The sequence below is a fragment of the Alosa sapidissima genome, chromosome 18 (assembly GCF_018492685.1).
Source record: "Alosa sapidissima isolate fAloSap1 chromosome 18, fAloSap1.pri, whole genome shotgun sequence".
NCBI lineage: Eukaryota > Metazoa > Chordata > Actinopteri > Clupeiformes > Clupeidae > Alosa > Alosa sapidissima.
In genome coordinates, this window is record NC_055974.1 from 7,912,255 (window position 1) to 7,931,842 (window position 19,588).

General features: G+C 41.7%; 1 protein-coding gene across 1 annotated transcript in view; it reads right to left on the bottom strand.

Moving 5' to 3' along the window:
- The window catches only part of ipo11 (importin 11), an 85,795-nt gene that overhangs the window by 56,925 nt on the left and 9,282 nt on the right, over positions 1-19,588 (bottom strand). The window contains exons 6-11 of the mRNA XM_042070137.1: positions 18,317-18,449; positions 12,297-12,355; positions 9,822-9,870; positions 3,824-3,894; positions 2,958-3,150; positions 2,374-2,526 (exon numbers count right to left, since the gene is read on the bottom strand). Of these exons, the coding sequence (XP_041926071.1) occupies positions 2,374-2,526; positions 2,958-3,150; positions 3,824-3,894; positions 9,822-9,870; positions 12,297-12,355; positions 18,317-18,449 (658 nt within the window). The remainder of the gene's footprint in view (positions 1-2,373; positions 2,527-2,957; positions 3,151-3,823; positions 3,895-9,821; positions 9,871-12,296; positions 12,356-18,316; positions 18,450-19,588) is intronic.

The window sequence follows — 19,588 nt, forward strand, 5'->3', positions numbered from 1 at the left end:
ACAGCCAGATTAAAGGTGAGGGCTAGCTTCTGGCTGTCTGATAGATAACAAGCGCGTAGCACGGTGGCGGCGTCTGACTCGAAGGTTATTTGCTGCTGGCTTGTCCAACCGTTTTACGGCCTGGTGATAAGCGTTTGTTTACTTCGTGGTCACCACAGGGCTGCCTGGGAACGTGGCAAGTGCTCCTCTCCACTCTGCAGTATTCCCCAGAGCAGAGAGTTATTGGCAGGGCACGCGCACACATCTGTGCATTGCCAACCTTCATACAAATGCAGGAATTTTACAAAACGTTACAGGAGTGTCAAGACCAGTCAAGACCTAGGATGTACATGATTAAAGCAACACCTTAAATATGGATTTGGTTTAGTGGTTTTGATCAGTTATTTTGGATGAGTTACTACTTCTTAGTTATTAATTAGCTGGCTTGCTGAACAGTCTTTGAACAACTCAGAATATACCCATATTCATATTCAAGTTTGGACGACATATAAAAAATACAATTTAATTTTCTTTTTAAGGAATTTGAATACAAAGCAAAGGTTTTTGTTCTGCTTTTTGTTGCAGCACTCAAACTTAACTGAGCTTAATAATGGCTTTGAAAAGCATTCCCACTGGGCTGTACTACCCTGTTACTCGGATGCCACGTAGTCAAAGCCCAAAACCCAAGTGAGTAATTTCCTTGGCAGTGTGGGATTTCTTTTTTTATCTCTGAGAATGGATCTGACATTGAGATGAATACGGTTTACCATTATGTATTGGGCAATAGAATGAGGAGGCAAAGAGTAATGGGGCTGGTGCACCTCAACACTGATTAATTCAGTGTTTACCTTGCAGTTTAGTGCCTGTCTGAATTTTTTCTGAAGTCACACCCACAGTGCAATCCACTGTGTTCAGCCCAAACACAAACTGTAGCTGAAGCAAACGGATTTTTAATACATCCAAGTACATCAAGCACTGAAGCCGCACTTGTTCCAGACAGCTGTGTGCCGGCTGAAGAAGAGAGCAGCCTGTGCAATAGAGGGGGGTGCTGGTTGGTGGCTGTTTTGGAAGTCGTTCCTCCTTTGAAGCATCACGGAGTGTTCTCATCCATGGATAAGAACAAAAACTGTTCGCCTCCAAAAGTTCAGGGACGACAGTATGAAAGGGCCCCTACTCTCCCTTTTTTTCTGGCTTGATATATTTCATCTACAGATCTGCAAGTAAAAGTTTCTGCTACTGAAAGTTTACAGCTGAGCAATAATACTAAAAAAAAATCAACAAAAAAAACGTTGTCACGTCAAGCGTGCAAGGGTGAAAAAGACTGCTTCTTTTTTCCTCACACTGAGAATTGAGACGAATAACAGCTTAACAAAAGTTGTTTTCTACTTCTGTTTTCTATGAAGATGGCAAGCAAAAAACAAAATACTCTCCACACTTCACAAAAAACATGATCCTTTCGGATCGTATCCATATTTCTGACAAACAAACGCTGGTTACATATGTAACTGTGGGTCTACGACTGGTGGAAGACCGCCAGATGGGGTCTGGAGACAAGGAAGTAGAACACCAAACATCCCAATAGACAAACACCAATGCAAACATCAATGCTTGTTGGCTCAGTATCATCTTTGCTGCATGACTCAATTCAAAGGCAGCACAAACGTGCCAGATGCAATGCCATCTTTTAAAACAAAACTGTGTTTACTCCCATACACACCAAAACACTCTCTCCCATACACACCAAAACACTCAGCATACGTACTAAAGCTGTGTTTACAGGTCTGTCTGTATTTTCTGTCCCATACGCACTAAAGCTCTCTCTCCCACACGCACCAACACACTCTCCCACACGCACCAAAACACTCTCCCATAAGCACCAAAACACTCTCCCATAAGCACCGAAACACACTCTCCCATACGCACCGAAACACACTCTCCCATACGCACCAAAACACTCTCTCCCATACGCACCGAAACACACTCTCCCATACGCACCGAAACACACTCTCCCATACGCGCCGAAACACTCTCTCCCATACGTACTAAAGCTGTGTTTACAGGTCTGTCTGCATTTTCTGTCCCATACGCACTAAAGCTCTCTCTCCCACACGCACCAAAACACTCTCTCCCATACGCACTAAAGCTCTCTCTCCCACACGCACCGAAACACTCTCTCCCATACGCACCAAAACACTCTCCCACACGCACCAAAACACTCTCCCATAAGCACCGAAACACTCTCCCATACCCGCCGAAACACTCTCTCCCATACGCACCAAAACACTCTCTCCCATACGTACTAAAGCTGTGTTTACAGGTCTGTCTGCATTTTCTCTCCCATACGCACTAAAGCTGTGTTTACAGGTCTGTCTGCATTTTCTGTCCCATACGCACCGAAGCTCTCAGGGTCTTCCTCCCACATGGCCAGCTCCTCCTCGGTGAGCAGGAAGTAGTGGGACACCAGCCGTCTGCCGATCTCCGTCAGTGTAGGATGTGTGAAGAAGGCCATCTTGATCTTGTGCGCTTCCAGGCTCTCGGGTTTTGTGTCTGTGGACAGAGTCCAAAGCCTTTAGCATAAGCTCACGCAGAAAGCTATTTGTGGGTATGGAAATGAGGTTAGGAAAGACTTATTGCAATGGTTGCCAACATCATACTTTCTCTCTTAAAGTTGAGGCCGATACTGCCAAGATATACAACTAGCATACATCTTAAAGTTGAGGCCGATACAGCCCAGATATACAAATAGTAATCCTACAGAACAACTAATTGACCAACACGTATAAAAGTATCAACACAGATAACTCAAATATTTATGGAATCAAACCCATGACGCTAGGATAGATCACATTTTAACTGTAAACAATTGAAATCGAAGAAATGTTAAGTATTCTGCAAGGAGCAACATTATGGTGAGACAGGAAAATTCTAAATAACAAACAAACAAACAAACAAACAAACAAAACACTGTTACCACTAACCTTCAATGTTTTTGTTAGGTTTGTAGGCATCGTTCTTGACGATCAACTTGATGAGGTTCATGCACTGGACGATGAAGCGTTCGAACACCACGCCCTCGCCCATCTCCGTGAAAACGTAGCTGACAGCGAACTCAAGTGACCGCTGGATCAGCGGGATGAACGGGTAAGGGTGGGACTCCAGGAAGTCCAAAAGCTACATCAAAATAAACAATCACTTCAGTTTCGCGTCTAGAAATATACACTGTAGATTAGTGACAGGCATAAGGTAGCTGGTTCATTCGATCTTCGGTGTTGACAAACAAAAATGAGATGCTTCATTCGCTGCAGAGCTAACAAGAGTTTAGCGAGCAAACAGGAACAGCCATGTGTGAGGACTCGCATACATCAATGCATGATTTCCTAGTTAGTCAACACAGATGTTATAAAAGCTCTAAATTGTGGACCCCTTGTGGCCGGGAAACCCACTATGACCCTACTACTCCAGAATAGAGTCAACCAGATATAAAGAATGACTCCGGCCCGGAGTGGATTTTCGGAGGATGAATAATTATGCTAAATTGCTCGGCTAATGAGGGGATGTTTATAATAGGGGAGGAGCACTGCGGAGTTAAGCCACCTTTATTCCTCCCAAACCCACTCACATCTCCAGTGGAGAAGTCAATGATCACTGAATGCTGCAGATAAGGTTAACATGTGATGCCTGCATTTCAACTGACAGTGAGGATCTACTCATTTAAAATAATGAATAGAAACTGGATACTGATTAATTAAATATCTTCAAATTTGTAGACCTAGTTTAAATAGTTCCAAGTTCATCTTTGAATATGTATTCATCAATGGTTATTTGTGGTGTCAGTTTGACTTACAACTTTGGTGAATAAAATGATGGTCTTCTCTAGTTTTTCTCTGCAGACGTTTCCTGGCTGAACTGGTCGACCTGTAAAGATCAATCATAGAAAAGTCGATATATAAACACACACAGCAATGACTGACACAGAGTACGGAAAAGACTTGTTATGTGGACTGTTCACTGCCTTTGAATGGAGTTGAGTTCAGGCCTTGGGTTCCGTAAAGTGCCCTGAGCCAAAATTCACTGCTGGCAGTCTCTATAAAAACAAGATTGGAATTTGACTGAATAATATTTTACCTGTTCAACCAAGGTCCACAATATCTTGTGATGCATTGCATATGGCTTACACCATTTCCTAATCTCAAAAGAGGCACCAGATTCGCAAAATTCTTACATGCATGCTGATTACACACATGAGAGACTGAAAAAGCCTGCATGTCTGTGCAGCCGACATATAGGATTATTTGGATCAAAGAAAGTGGTGGCAAAATGGTCAAAAAGGAGTCATGTAATCAGCGGCACAGGAATAGAATTATTACAAGGTCATTCCGGATGAGTGGTTCACGTCAGTGAGTACGTTTATTCACACCTGCCAGCAGCTGATAATGGCTGGTGCTCGAGTTAATATCCGCAGCCAGATGTCTGGGAAGCAATCACGGGCAGCCTAGAGTGACACAGTCTGCTCCCTCTGCCTTACATGACAGAGGTGGCAAACGCCTCCATGGAGCTATGTCACGTCCCTCGTTTTTTTTTTTTTTTTTGGTTGATGTGGTGATGTGTTAATGGGTTAATATGTGAAGCAAGAACCCCCCAAAAAAAACAAGAAACCAAAAAAAATCCATTTCCTTTTCTTACAAGTATGTTGTGTTCACTGCAGCCCAATGTGATGCTAAATATTTGAAGATGTACTGTGAGGCACGCTGAATACAACTGAAACCACCGCAAGATTATAAAGCCGGCAGATGTATCAACATCTCAGAGCCAGGGGGGGGTTTCTCTGTTGGAAATATTTCTCTTAACTTCTCTGTTGGAAACTATTTTCTTGGCAGCACAGTATAGATGCCAGGAGTATAGAGCCGATGCTGTACTGTTCTGATAAATAAAAGATAATGAGTCTACGCAGTGCCGTTACCGCAGTCATAGGTGGTAATACGCATGTCGTAACTGGGAGATGATTCTGACTGAGGCTATGCAGTGGCGTTACCGCAGTCATAGGTGGTAATACCCATGTCGTAACTGGGAGATGATTCTGACTGAGGCTATGCAGTGGCGTTACCGCAGTCATAGGTGGTAATACCCATGTCGTAACTGGGAGATGATTCTGACTGAGGCTATGCAGTGGCGTTACCGCAGTCATAGGTGGTAATACCCATGTCGTAACTGGGAGATGATTCTGACTACTTGTGATTTCTTCCTCATCTGTTCAGATTCAGATTTATTTATTCATGTTTGACATGGCAGGGTACGAGCTCATCAAAAAATAGTTTTTATAACAGTGCAGTCTCTATTGCTTCAAACAAGGGGAGGGGGGGGGGGGGGGGGGGTGACATTCAAAGGAAAGATACTGTAATAAAGATCATTTACAAAACAGCTTAAAAGCTCTAGGAATAAAAGGGAATTGAAGCCTTTTTAGTTCTAGTCATTAGCACTACACTATATGCTGATGTATAGAATGCTGGAGTATGCAGCATTCAGGCAGGCAGGAAATCATGGAGAGGAAGAACGGTCCTTTAGTTGGTGAGGGAGCATAGGGTGGCTTCATCACGTCTTTCACTAAGTGCAGCCAACGTTTTTGCATTCTCTGCTGCTCCTCAGACAGACCCTTTGTCATCCACCTCACATTGGGCCGGCATATTCAAAAACTGGACGAATTAAGCTAATGTATATTTACTTTTGAACATCGCATGGGAGACCAGCTCTTCTGGCAACACTGAGATAATGGATCCGTGGCCATGATGTACTTGATGTGAGCGTCCCATAACAAGTCAGATGAAATCTCCAAGCAGCTTAAAGGTGGACACTGCTAATGTGTAGTTCAGAAATGGTTGGAGCCAGAGGAGAGGGAATGTTGGGCTCGCTCCTGACACCGATTAAGTGCAAGACGAGTGACATTAACCCTTAAAGGTGTAGATTTTTTAACATTCTAAGTTCCCCAACAATTGAAGGTTCTAAAATTCTATGTTGAATTCAATGAACCCAGATATTCTTTAGAACGGTCATTTCTCAACATTCCCGTCACACCGGTGTGACAGTACTCCTTTAAGGGTTAAGGGTAGTATAAACTTGTTATTGTACACATTTGGTATCAATCATTATTGTTTTCTTTATATACTATATTTTGTTAATATTGTACAAATATTTAAGCTCCTTACATATAATAGGCTTGAAAAGTTTAAGGATTAAACAAGGGGAGGTTGTGTTTTGTCATTTTCATAAGATCATTAGAATGGTATGTGGAGTAGCTAGAAGGCACATGAACATGTAAGTGAAAGTACCTCAGTGTATGGTCATTTAGTGTACAAAGTGCCAATGTTGTAACCTGACCCTCTGCCAATGTTGTAACCGATCCATTGGAATGGTGTTTCAGAAGGCTGGGCCTAATCAAAAAATGCTTGCATATGATTGAATAAGCCACTTGTCCGTCATCTATTGACGTGCTACTTCAACCACTCACATCGAAGCCAACCCGTGACGCTGATAACAGTCTCACGGTCGCTTCTCCACTATGTCAGATCTATGAAACTCCCGCCCTGCGTCCTGATTGGCTGAACCATAAAGTCGGTTGCAGAAATCACTCTCAATGGAAGAGGTCCCAGATGGATGTGAGTGAAGCTAGCCGGAGCTAAGCGGAACAAAATTCATCTGGCGAGGGTCAGGTTACCAATGTTGTACCATAGATAAATAAATAGACTCAAAACCATTGTTTTGCCTCAGGGACAGGAATGAAAACGCATTGGTATACAATGTAACTGTAAAATGTAGAATAAAAATGCCACTTTATACACAAAATGACTAAACTGAACATTACCAAAAATTACAATAACCTTAATTTATCCTTAAAGGAGAATTCCGTGTGTGATATTGACCTAAAGTGTATTGAAACATGATACCGAGTGTGAACGTATGTCTCATAGCCCATCTCGGCTTGTCCCCTGCACTCCAAAATCTGGCGCTAGTTAGCCGATGCTACCAACAGCTTTTTCAATAGTGGTAGTCACGATAAGTCGAGCAACGAGTAAGAATGAACAGGTATGATAAGGGATCAGATTCCAAAAATAATTCAGTGGAAATGCATGGATTTAAGGGATAATTCAGTGGAAATGCATGGATTCCAATCCATGCATTTCCACTGAATTATTTTTGGAATCTGATCCCTTATCATACCTGTTCATTCTTACTCGTTGCTCGACTTATCGTGACTAAATTCAAGATGGCTGCAAACGCTAAACTTCGTGAAGATACTGTCTGTATAAATCGTCTTGTAAGTAAACTACCAGTGCTTTTTCAAAGTTCTCAATGCCTCGTTTTAAATGTCAGGGCCCTCAGAAGTCTACCAATGAAGTGTGGAGATACATTGAGCCTTGTAAATGGGTGTAAAACAGTGATTTATTTGCATGGCTAGCCCGATGCCGAAGCACCACTATTGAAAAAGCTGTTGGTAGCATCGGCTAACTAGCGCCAGATTTTGGAATGCAGGGGACAAGGCGAGATGGTCTATGAGACATACGTTCACACTCGGTATCATGTTTCAATACACTTATGTCAATATCACACCGGAATTCTCCTTTAATATCCTCATGTGCATTTGTTGCAGAGGCCTCAAACATTGGCTCAACATTAATAAAGTATTGTATTTGCAGACAAAATAATAATTGTTGCCAATTGTTGTGGATACAAAAAACCTTTTAGCAGTCCAATCATACTGAGAACCAGGGTAGGAATGGCTATGGCCGTCGTAGCCCCTTGCGTTGGCCGTGATGCCCCTTTGAAAATCAGAGGTTTACAGGCCACGGTGGCCTTGGTGCCCCCTTCTTTCAATATTCTGCTTTGCGTCCTACTAATAGCGATTTTTATTTAGCCTGTGGCCTGTCAAAATAATCTTAGCATTCACAGCACAAATTAATTTAGTCTTTTACGCAGTGGAGAAAGTGACAGCGCAAGAAAGAAAGTGCGTCCAAATTCACCCATTCTTCTCAGTTGAACTACTTGCGAAGTAGCCTACTCATCATCACACAGACATCACAAGTATCACATGAAAGAGCTTTTTCTCAGCTTTTAAACGATGTTAGCCGATAATTGCGGTGTTGAACGGTTTGCGAGAAAAGTAAATAATATAATTCAATTTAATCATACATTCTACTGAAGGTTTTGCGTCCATGATCTCCCTACCCATTCATCTCTTATACTTCACGAACCCTTCTTTTAACACATGACAAACCATATATCAGAATAAACAGCAGACCTTACCGAACACAAAGGTGTAAAGCAGTCCCCTGTACAGTTAGCCTTTCCAGAGTAATCCAGTTTTGAATTTGCAGTAAATTTCGACATGCATGGATGTCTCCAAATTTGGGCTTTAAGTTTCACAATGTGGTTAAATTGTTCCACATGATTTCATAACGGGCCAAATACAAAATAAATGTTACAAATATCGCCTAGATATTGGTAAATCAGAGGACAGCTAAGAGTTTGTGAAAGTAGCCTTAATGATCACAAAATGCTAAGCATGCATCTAGGCTATTTGAGTTTCTTAAAGCTGAGCTGTGCTTAAATTGTTCAATACATGATTTTATAGCAGGCCAAATATAAAATAAATGTTATATATAGCCTAGATATTTGTAATTATTAGATGATCAGATGATTTACAGTTCTATGTAATATGTCATGTTTTTGTAATGTTTCATACAGTGATGCAGGTCTACTGCAGTGAATAGGCTAAATACAACTTTGATCAATATTAGGTGGACAAACTTTGATCAAAATCTGAGACAAAGCATTAACTTTGACATCATTGGTCCAGCCTAACCAATAACATTAATCAGGGATTCCTAACGTTACTTCCTACTTCACCTAAACTTTACAAACTGACAATAAACAGCATTGTCAGTCAGGAAGCAATGTATGTAGGCCTACTTTTGCTGTATATAAATGTACACATTCTTCCGACTGCAATTTTGATGTTTGCAGGCGTTGCTACTACAGTTCACCACAGCCACTTTCAAATTTTTATGACTATAGCATCACTATTGACCAACCCTTTTTGGAGTCTGAAGGAAACATTAGTGACTATGTCTCCCTTAAAGGACATCAAGGTGGGCATGGCAAGGCTAGGTTGCCAGTTGTATCATAATATCTTAATACAAAAACACAGTCAATCTACAGCCATGGAGACTCAGCAACAGTGACTTCAACCAAACTTCAACTCTGGTTTGTTCACAGAAAAGTGAGACACTGACAACATTGCACAACTTACGATTATGCTGGCAACACAATTTCCAAAGACAAGGGGTTGGCATCAGTTAGACTCTTCCTTATTCACATGACCATTTAAGCAGAAGCTATTCAGCATGATTGATTTTTTTCAAGGACCATGGCCAAATCTAATTATGCCTCGAAAAAGTTCCAAAAGCCTTGGCTACGCTTCACTGGCTCTCTAACTCTTTGTGGGGGGAAGCAACTGACATTACTCAGGGCCATCAAAAACAGATTGGCCATTAGAGTAAAGAGATACACAAAACTCCATTAACAGGGTCAATGAAAGCCAAACACAAATCAAACAGTATGAATCATAAGCAAAGAAACAAACACACAAAATATACACTCAACCCTCTTCAGAATAATTCAGAGTTGCACCAGTCACACTTAATGTGTGCTTTATGTGGAACCTTTCGGAATATGAAATGCTTAATATAGATCTATACACCCTGTCTCCTCACAAAAACAACAAACACTGGGAGGGAAAAATAGAGATACATTTACATTTCTACCATAAGTTAAGTAGTATAGATACTTACAGCACTCCAGAAACTGCTTTAGTCTCTCAAACACAGAGTTCAAAAAGCCCTGGAGGGGGGAAATAAAGAAAAAGGAGAACAGATCAGTTGCCTCATCGCTCACTAACTTCACAGCAGTAGAAGCATCTTTCATTGTTATGTCTTTCAAAGGAAAAAAATAGACAACACAACCGGGTGTGATAAAAGTTAAACAAATTCAAGAATGCCAGTTTAAAGACAAATGTCTTCATTAACATCCATCACCCCTGTTCGCCCACACTTCTGCACAAAGCAGTGAGACAAACAGCACGAGCATAAACATCAAGTAGGGCGAGCGCTTGGTTAACTATCGATCAAATGGATTTAAATGACTGCCACGCATTCATGCTAATCACCAGATGTGTCATACGTCAGCAACCAACTAGGGAGGACTTCAATTTGATTCAATTTGATGTAATGAGGCAAATGAGGATTAAGGTGGGGCTATGGGGTGCAGTCGGGTGTCTCAGGGCAGTCTTTAGTATGTTCGGATTGATGCTACATTTTTTTGGTGATTCTAATGGTAACTTTGTAGCTCCATTGGTCCAGACAGAGGGTGGGTGGCGGTGTTGGTCTACAGGCATAGAGACTGCTTTGAATCAATGGTATAAATCAATGTTGTTGTTAGCCTTATAACCTTATCCAGACAAAAATGTGTATTTATTACACATCATCCAAACAAAACAAACTCCTATAAAGATAACGAGATATTGGACGCCAGTGCAACGGTACACATTAAAGAAGTCAGGTAGGCCACAATCATCTACAACCACTGAGACAATTATATTTTTTTATTGTTAAGTTGGCCTTTAAGAGACACATCATGGTAACCTTATTGCGACTCATTTGCAGAGAAGTGCCACGTAGTGAATGAAGTCAACGCAAACATCTAGTGCTTCGCTGATAAACCTTGTAAGATAAATTTAAAACTTCTAAAAACCTTTTTACAACTAAAGACTTTAAGGAACCCTCATACTGGCAATCATATAGATATTAAGAAAAATCTATCTCAGAAATACTACCAACCTATTTGTACGGCGACAAATTCTATCTGGAGGGCAACACTTTTATCAATTACCAGTTCTACTTGATCTTGTTGGTAGTATTATTACAGTTGGTAGTGTTGGTAGTTTTTTGGTATTACCGGTATGCACCAACAGCAATCCTTCCATTTGCTATTAGCAAGAAGTAGCAGGAGGTTGAGTGAGGGAACTTGAGGGGCATATGTTCTTCACATAGCAGGCGGCAAAATTATGCAGCAGTTATAGTACGCACCATTAAGCAGTATGTCTAGTTGCAACTGTCCCTCCTTCCTTATCCAACGCTAAACTAACACAACCATTGCCAACCGACTGTAGGCTAAATTAAATTAAAATACTGAACAAATATTTCTAATTAACATGCTTATAGACATACAGTTAATCAAAGAGCTTTTATTCTCTCCATGTTTTATTTGCAAAGAGAGGTAAGGCCTGGCAACAAGTCGGACTGGATTAAGTCCATCAAGGTAAGCCAACAGTAGGTTTTATAATTAGATGATTAGTCATTTTCCAGGCATGGTCCTCTTGTTTCCAACTATTATAGACAGACACATCTGAACCAATATAATATGCTGATGAATAATCTTGTATCTTGTATGTACATACCTGATAAAACACAAAATTGAGATGGAATGGTGGCGGTCACATAACATGCTAATTAAATGACTTATCACTCATTATTTCAGTGCTGGTATGACTCCAATGAAATAAAGAAATAACACAGCTGTCAATCAGGTGCCAGCGGAAATCTTCAGAGGAAAACCTGTATTGAACAGTCATTACCCTTGCCATTCTAAAAAAAAAGAAAAATCAAACTGCTACGTTGCTTTGAATTGTGAATTCAAATTTAACTGCCCACTGGTTTGGGATGGAGGCAATTAATGACACATTTTCGGGAAATTTTTGAAGCAGAACTTCTTGGACCTCGTGACAATACCAAATGATAGATTGTCAGTGCCTGTGCAGCACTTTCCCTCGGAAACTGTCCACTGTCCCAAATCTGGGTCTGCTGCCCATAACAGCTTTTTAAAAGCACGTCCGTCCATGCCTGCAGGCAGATAGGCACCAGTGTCTTGACAGCGCAAGGAGACTGTCTGTGGGAACTCTGCAGATGGTACTGAACTGAAGCCTTCATTAATATCTCTTCGCAAGCCAGAGGGCCAATTTGGTTTGCATTCAATCTCTTCCCCTTATTCCCTTATTTCTTTATCCACCGTCCACACATGGACGTTATCAGATGACCTTGTGTGGGCAGCTGGCCCATTAGAGAGACTCGCAGATTGCGCAAAAGGCCGATCTTTTCCCGTCATTTACACCTCTGGTTCAGGAGGCTTAAAATCCTCTCACCTAACGGAGTCACTGGAGGCTGGCTGTCGGGGATGCATTTGTTCTTAATGACTGTTGTGCTTGCACTTACCATCACCTCCATGTTCTGTTGGGGCTCGATAAATCCATGAACCGTCAGTTTCCTCAGCACTGCATGGGGGAGGAGGGGGTGGGGGTGGGGCGGGGCACAGGCACAGGCATCAGTTACAGGGCCCTACTTGTGGTTCCCTCGAGACAAACACACACAGTGCATCTTTACGCTGCGAAACACAACGGGAGAACCGACTGGCGGTATCAATAGTGATTAAGGGAATCGGGTTTGAAGGCTTGTTCAGAATCGTCAGCCATCAGGATCTGAAACATAATCATGTCTGCATACACAGTCTGCACGGACTAAAAGAGTGCCTTCCTGTCATTCATGTTGACGTTAACTGGAAATGCAACAGATGATGAATGGTTTTTCCCATCAAAAGAAACAAGTGAATAATAATGACCAATGACTCTTTAGTGAGTCAGGTCATGTGTTCACATGTGTGTGTGTGTGTGTGTGTGTGTTTGAGAAACAGATAGGAAGGAGAAAGAGATATGTTGGAGAGAAAAAAACAGATGGAGAAAAATACTTTTTTTTTTCTTTGTCATATATGAGAGATGTGTGTGTGTGTGTGTGTGTGTGTGTGCGTGCGTGTGTGTGTGTGTGTGCGTGCGTGTGTGTGTGTGTGTGCGTGTGTGTGTGTGAAATAGACAGGGGGAAGGAGAAAGTGATACAGAGAGACGGAGTAATGAGAACGGTGTAGAATTCTGCACACATATATGCCGGGAGGACCGAGTGAGGAGAGAGAGAAGAGAATGAGTGCCACATCAATGTTCATGCGTGCAGTGCACACACACGCGCGCGCACACACACACACACACACACACACACACACACACGCACACACACACACACACACACACACACACACACACACACACACACACACACACACACACACACACACACACACACGTGCACAAACACACGCACACACACGCACACACACACACATACAAACGTAATAAACACACGTTCATGCGTGCAGTTTATTACGTTTAGTACGTTAATCTTGTAATATTATTGATATTACAAGATTAACGTACCTGCAGTAAAAACCAAGCATGTCCGATAAACATCCTCAGATTTATTTCGGCTTCAAGAAGAAATGGGAATTACACTTCATGTGAACATCGTCCTATCCTTATTAGATGTTCGCTGCGGTAAATTACAGTCCTTGTAGGAAGCGTCCATTGTTTTTCCAACCCACTTTTAACTTCCAACAAAATTACGTCTCACTGCAACTATGCGCCATCTAGTGGACAAACGACTACTTAATGAAACGAAAATTTTCCGTAAAAGTCTAGTGGGGCTACATACCCACCAAATTTCATGTACCCTGGTGGTTCGGTGTCCCGGGTATCAATGACCAAAAATTCAGGAAGTAGATGACGGGAAAAATTCTTGAATTGTGTGCATGTGTGCGTGTACAAGTTTATGTTTATGTGTGTGGGTGTGTGTGTGTGTGTGTGTGTATGTGCGTGCTTGTGTGTTTGCCTGCGTATGTGTGTTTGTGCATGTGCATGCATGCGTACATATGTCTACTGTGTGAGTATGTGTCATACGTATGATTACTGTAAATGTATGTGTGTGCGTGTGTATCTGTTTATGCACATGTGTGCACATGGAATGGGTTAACATGACCCCTGGAGGCAAACATACGGAAAAAATTTGTCATCCTAGGCCCTACAGTTCTCAAGATATTCACAGAGAACTGTGTCTGCCCTACCCTCCTTTCGGGGGGTCCAGTCCAGCGGGGGGCTACAGATCAAAACGAAAAATGACGGTTCCATGCTATCCATGTGGGGGTACATGCCCACCAAGTTTTGTGTACCCCGGTCTTTCAGTGTCCCGGGAATCCTTGTTGGTGTACGTCACTAAATGTACACATAAATTATTTTATTGTAAGGCCCCCCATGAACGAAAGTACACAAAACTTGGCATGCATTCGGAGGGTGTCATAATGATCCTACACTTTTAATTTCGTGCAGTTTTGACCTTGTCAGCCAGAGATATTGTGATGAAAACACCTAATTTTTTGCTTTTTAATTTTTAACTAGGTGGCGCTATACATGAAATAAGTGGTAATGGGATGGGTTGACATGCCCCCTTAAGACCAACATACATAAAAAAGGTGGACCTCCTAGGCCCTACGGTTCTCGAGATATTCACAGAAAACTGTCTCCGGCCACTTACAGGCCAGTTGGTGTATAGTAACATAAATTAATTTATTGTGTGGCCCCCCATGAACGGAATTCCACAAAACTTGGCGTGCATACAGAGGGTGTCATAATGATCCTACACTTCCAATTTCGTGCAGTTTTGACTATGTTAGGTCACAGATACCTTCAATTATAACACCTCATTTTTACTTTTTTGTGTTTAACTAGGTGGCGCTATACATGAAATGAGTGGTTATGGAATGGGTTGACATGGCCCCTTGAGATCAACATACGAAAAAAAAAATGGTCCTCCTAAACCCTACGGTTTTCGAGATATTCACAGAAAACTGTGTCTGCCCTACCCTCCTTTCGGGGGTCCAGTCCAGCGGGGGGGCTACAGATCAAAACGAAAAACGATGGTTCCATGCTATCCATGTGGGGTTACATGCCCACCAAGTTTCGTGTACCCCGGTCTTTCAGTGTCCCGGGAATCATTGACGGAAATTTGGGCATGCGAAAAAGAAAAGAAAAAAGAAAGGAAAAAAAAAAAAAAATCTGACTAAACCTATATGACCGCCGCGCATAATGACCAATGACTCTTTAGTGAGTCAGGTCATGTGTTCACATGTGTGTGTGTGTTTGAGAAACAGATAGGAAGGAGAAAGAGATATGTTGGAGAGAAAAAAACAGATGGAGAAAAATACTTTTTTTTTTATTTGTCATATATAAGAGAGATGTGTGTGTGTGTGTGTGTATGTGTGTGTGTGCGTGCGTGTGTGTGTGTGCGTGCGTGTGTGTGTGTGTGTGTGCGTGTGTGTGTGTGAAATAGACAGGGGGAAGGAGAAAGTGATACAGAGAGAGACGGAGTAATGAGAACTGTGTAGAATTCTGCACACATATACGCCGGGAGGACCGAGTGAGGAGAGAGAGAAGAGAATGAGTGCCACATCAATGTTCATGCGTGCAGTGCACACACACGCGCACACACACACACGCACACACGCACACACACACACACACACACACACGTGCACAAACACACGCACACACACGCACACACACACACGCGCACAAACACACGCGCACACACACACGTGTGTAGATAACAATGTGAGGGGGGTGGGGCTGAGACAGTGGGAGAGGATGGAGACAGAGATTGTGTGTGTCGTGTGTGTGTGTGCGCGCGCATGTGTGACAGCCCAGTGTTGATGCACTGCTTATTTGTGAACTTTGGTGAGAAACAGGAACAGAGAGAATAATAAGTGAGAGATGCTCATGTGCCTTTCCTTTGAGTGCGTGTGTTGGGGGTCCAGAGGGGAAATGTTTTGTGTGTTTCTGTGGTAACATTTTAATTCTTATGATTAATATTGTCAATGAAAAGTTTGTATGTTTTAGTATTTGCACACTCATGACATAGCACACATTGCACACATTCAGTCTGCTGTCAGGGAAAATGTCTTGGAGAGTATCTCCAGGCCTGTAGATGGCACCCTGGGAGGGAGGGGCGGGGATGGGGGCAGGTACGATATAGCTGGCAGAGAAGAAGGAATTTTGAATGCCAGTGTGCAACACCTGAACCTTGCCTTGTCCGTTCTCTTTGTATTTTAAGGTATGTGTCATTTTATTCTTAATGTTGCCATCTAAGGTTATTTTGTAGAAATTGCTGGTTAATGTGTTGAATGATCCTGATATGATTCTTATTAAATTGAAGTAAATGTTGATTCAAGCAAATGTTTGTTTGCCACCATTAACCATGTGGCCATGGCTTTTTAGTGAGGTTACAAAGGAATGAATTGGTTGCTAAATGTTGTGTTTATTCTCACCATATGTATATTCTTATGAAAGGGGTTAATGCTGTAAATGTGTGTGTTAATCAATTTAATGTTGAGTGTGTTTGAACATTGTTAAACATGTTTGAATATTTAAGTATTTATATTTGATGTTGAGTGTGTCTGAACATTGTTGGACATGTTTGAATAGTTGAGTATTGATGCTTAAAGTATTTTAACTAATAAATGGAATGCCAGTGTGCAACACCTGAACCTTGCCTTGTCCGTTCTCTTTGTACAGGGCTTAAAATTCATTTTTCAAAATGGGGGGGAATTCCCCCCTTAGGTTATTCATGTAGGGGGGGATTTACACAATTTAGGGGGGAGGGGGGGATTGCAATTTTGATACTTCTTAGATACTTTTTAAAAGTGTTTGATTTTGGGGCCCCCCCAACACCCTGACGTCATCAGTAATATCTACTGTAGTGGGATCATTCACAACAGTGGACATCCTAGATTCTGCTTGACTCTCTCCACACACACACTGAAAATTATGGCTTATGTGATAGGCTATGTTTCTATTTCATATATTTGTTAATTTATATAGAGTGTATTTAGTTAATAATGTATAGCATTTTACTAGTAATTACTAGCAGCTAAACATATTTAGTAATTTGAATGCTTCATATTGACGTTTAAGCTATAACACTTAGGCATATCTTTAATGTGTTGTGTAGGTCTAATTGAGTGCACATTGGTGATGAGTAGGTGTAATTGAGTGCACATTGGTGATGAGTAGGTGTAATTGAGTGCCTGTCACTTTAAGAAAATACGTGAGTAATTAGCCTCCCTTCAGCCTGACGGTTTTAGGCTAGTCGGTAGTGAATACAAGTTGTGCATAGTGCAAATGGATATGTGGATGCAATTCATTATGTTTTCTATGTTATTAGATAAAATTAATGTTCAAAAAACTAACAAGTTGAAGACAATCTTTCTGGGATCAAGTGTTGACGTGACCTGAGCCAACCACCGTGACCTGACCTAGTTACCAAGGAGCTCTTTCCAGATGTAAAAGTTTGCCATGGTTGCGTAGTAGCCTATTTGCGTAAGCCTATCTCTCTCTCTCTCCGTGTGTGTGTGTGTGTGTCTGCGTCTGCATGAGGCCATGTTCAATTCAACTCGGTAGTTGATCCGTCCGGTCAATAGCACCGCCTTGACCCCACTTCCACCCCACGCCGTCATCAGACAGGCTATAAAAGTGTATGCGGGAATTTCTCGCATTATGATGGCTAGAGTTGCGGGACTTGAACAAATTATGCGCAATACCCGCAATCCCGCAGTGAAATTTAAGCCCTGTTGTATTTTAAGATCAAGCAAGAGAACGTGGTTGTGCCGTGCCCCAAGCTCCCCTAGACTTGGAGGCCGGTAATACGTGTGTGCATTCATTTGGGTGAATAAGGGAGTGGAAGTGTATAGTATTCAAGTACCAAAAGTGTGCCCTCAAGCAATGAAGATGTCTTTAAAGTTTGCTAGTTTGCTGTTACAGATGAAGAGTTTGAAGTTTAGTTCCAAAACGCCATATATCCATTTTTAAAAACATTAATAAATCATGTTATTTCATTGTGTATCTCTGGTAATATCAATAATTTTGCAGTTGTGTTGTTTTTACTGAGTAAAAATAAATGAAATAGCAATAACCCAATTACAGAGCCACTGAAATTACCTGGAAAACAAAAAAAATATTCATGAATTTTGGATAGGCGTATAGTTTCTTCTGCCGCTCCAAGCCTATTTAGACCTCTACAAACGAGGTTGGGTAGCTAGCTAGCAAATGCACAGGCCTTCAGACTGAGGTGCTGGCAATGCAATTCAGCTGTGATAGGCCGACACCTTTTTACCACTTGGAATACTCCCAGGGACCACACATGTCTCTCCGTGCTCTAATACATACAAGTGTATGCATCTTGTATCATGCTTTCTCTAGGCTGCGTCATACTGGATAGCAAACACAAGTGTACCTTGGCGTTAAATATATGTGTGTGTGTGTGTGTGTGTGTGTGTGTGTGTGTGTGTGTGTGTGTATACACACCTTTAAGAGACAGCAGTGTTCGCTCCAGGGAGCTGAGTGCGGACCCCTGGTCCCCGGTGTAGACCTGCTGCAGGAAGGTGTCAGTGTGGTGATTCCACAAGGAGCAGGCAAAGCTGTAAATGCCAGCAGCCAACTGCAACAGCAAAAACAAACCCATAACTCAAACAGCAAGGTTAGAGTGAAAAATAACAAACATTTTCTCTTCTCCAAAAAACATTTTTTATGCAGTCATTTTCCTATAGAAAATAGTTTCCAAAAACACGACACAAAGATATGCTCAAATAATTGGACAAAAAAAAAATCTGTTCAAGAGAAATAAACATAACAGACAGCGCATGCATTTCAGGATTTTTTTTTCTTTGTTTGTCAATAAACAAACTGAGTCACAATAGACTATGTACATCTGCCACCACAGCAAGTTAATAAATCATTTATGAACTTCTCCCAAACAAAATGAAGAGAAAATATAGATCTGACTCAAGCATCGGGAGAGATGAGATGGTGGCCCAACAAGCCCCCTCCAGCTGAAATTATACAGCTTGATGAAGCTTCTCAATGCCTGAAACAAGAGTGACAGTCTAAATTGACCAAATTCCTCTTCACTGCCTCTAGCAGGAAGAGAAAACGAGCCCCATTTATATGCTGTTTGCCTTTACTTCAGTGTTTCAAAAGTTTTTCTACAGCATCAAATGAAGTGTCTGAATTTCATTTTGGAAATAAGCGATAACAGCCCGGTCTCAATCTGTCATCAGTGTCAAAAGTGCAAATCAGCCAGATAACTGGCAACACAACCCTACACTCAAAGTTTCCATAGCAAATGGCAATAAATTGTGTTCGATCACACATTCTAACTTCTGACATCAAACAAGTCTCAAGTGCGATGTGCAAAGTGGCAGTTTGAACTGCAGTGTTTGCAGATGGATGATGGCACAGAGAAATTATACGTTTCTTCACTGCCCGGCCCCAACCCCCAACACTACCCTAATGGAGAAAGCAACCGGTTTCATTTGATTAATTCAACCTGCCTATTAGCCCACCTCTGCCCACAGGAGGCTAAAAGGAGGCTAAACAACATTTAACTGAGGCTGAAAGTTCAGAAAACATTCATTAAGAAGGGGGGAGATCATCATCAGTCATATCACCGACATTTGGAAGTCTCCACTGGGCTAGCTAATTATTCATAATGATGGGGGAAGCGTCTTCCGTTGATTTAGGCTCTATTCAAACAAGGCCAAACATACCTGCAGGGTGAAAAATATCAAGCGGGGAGGG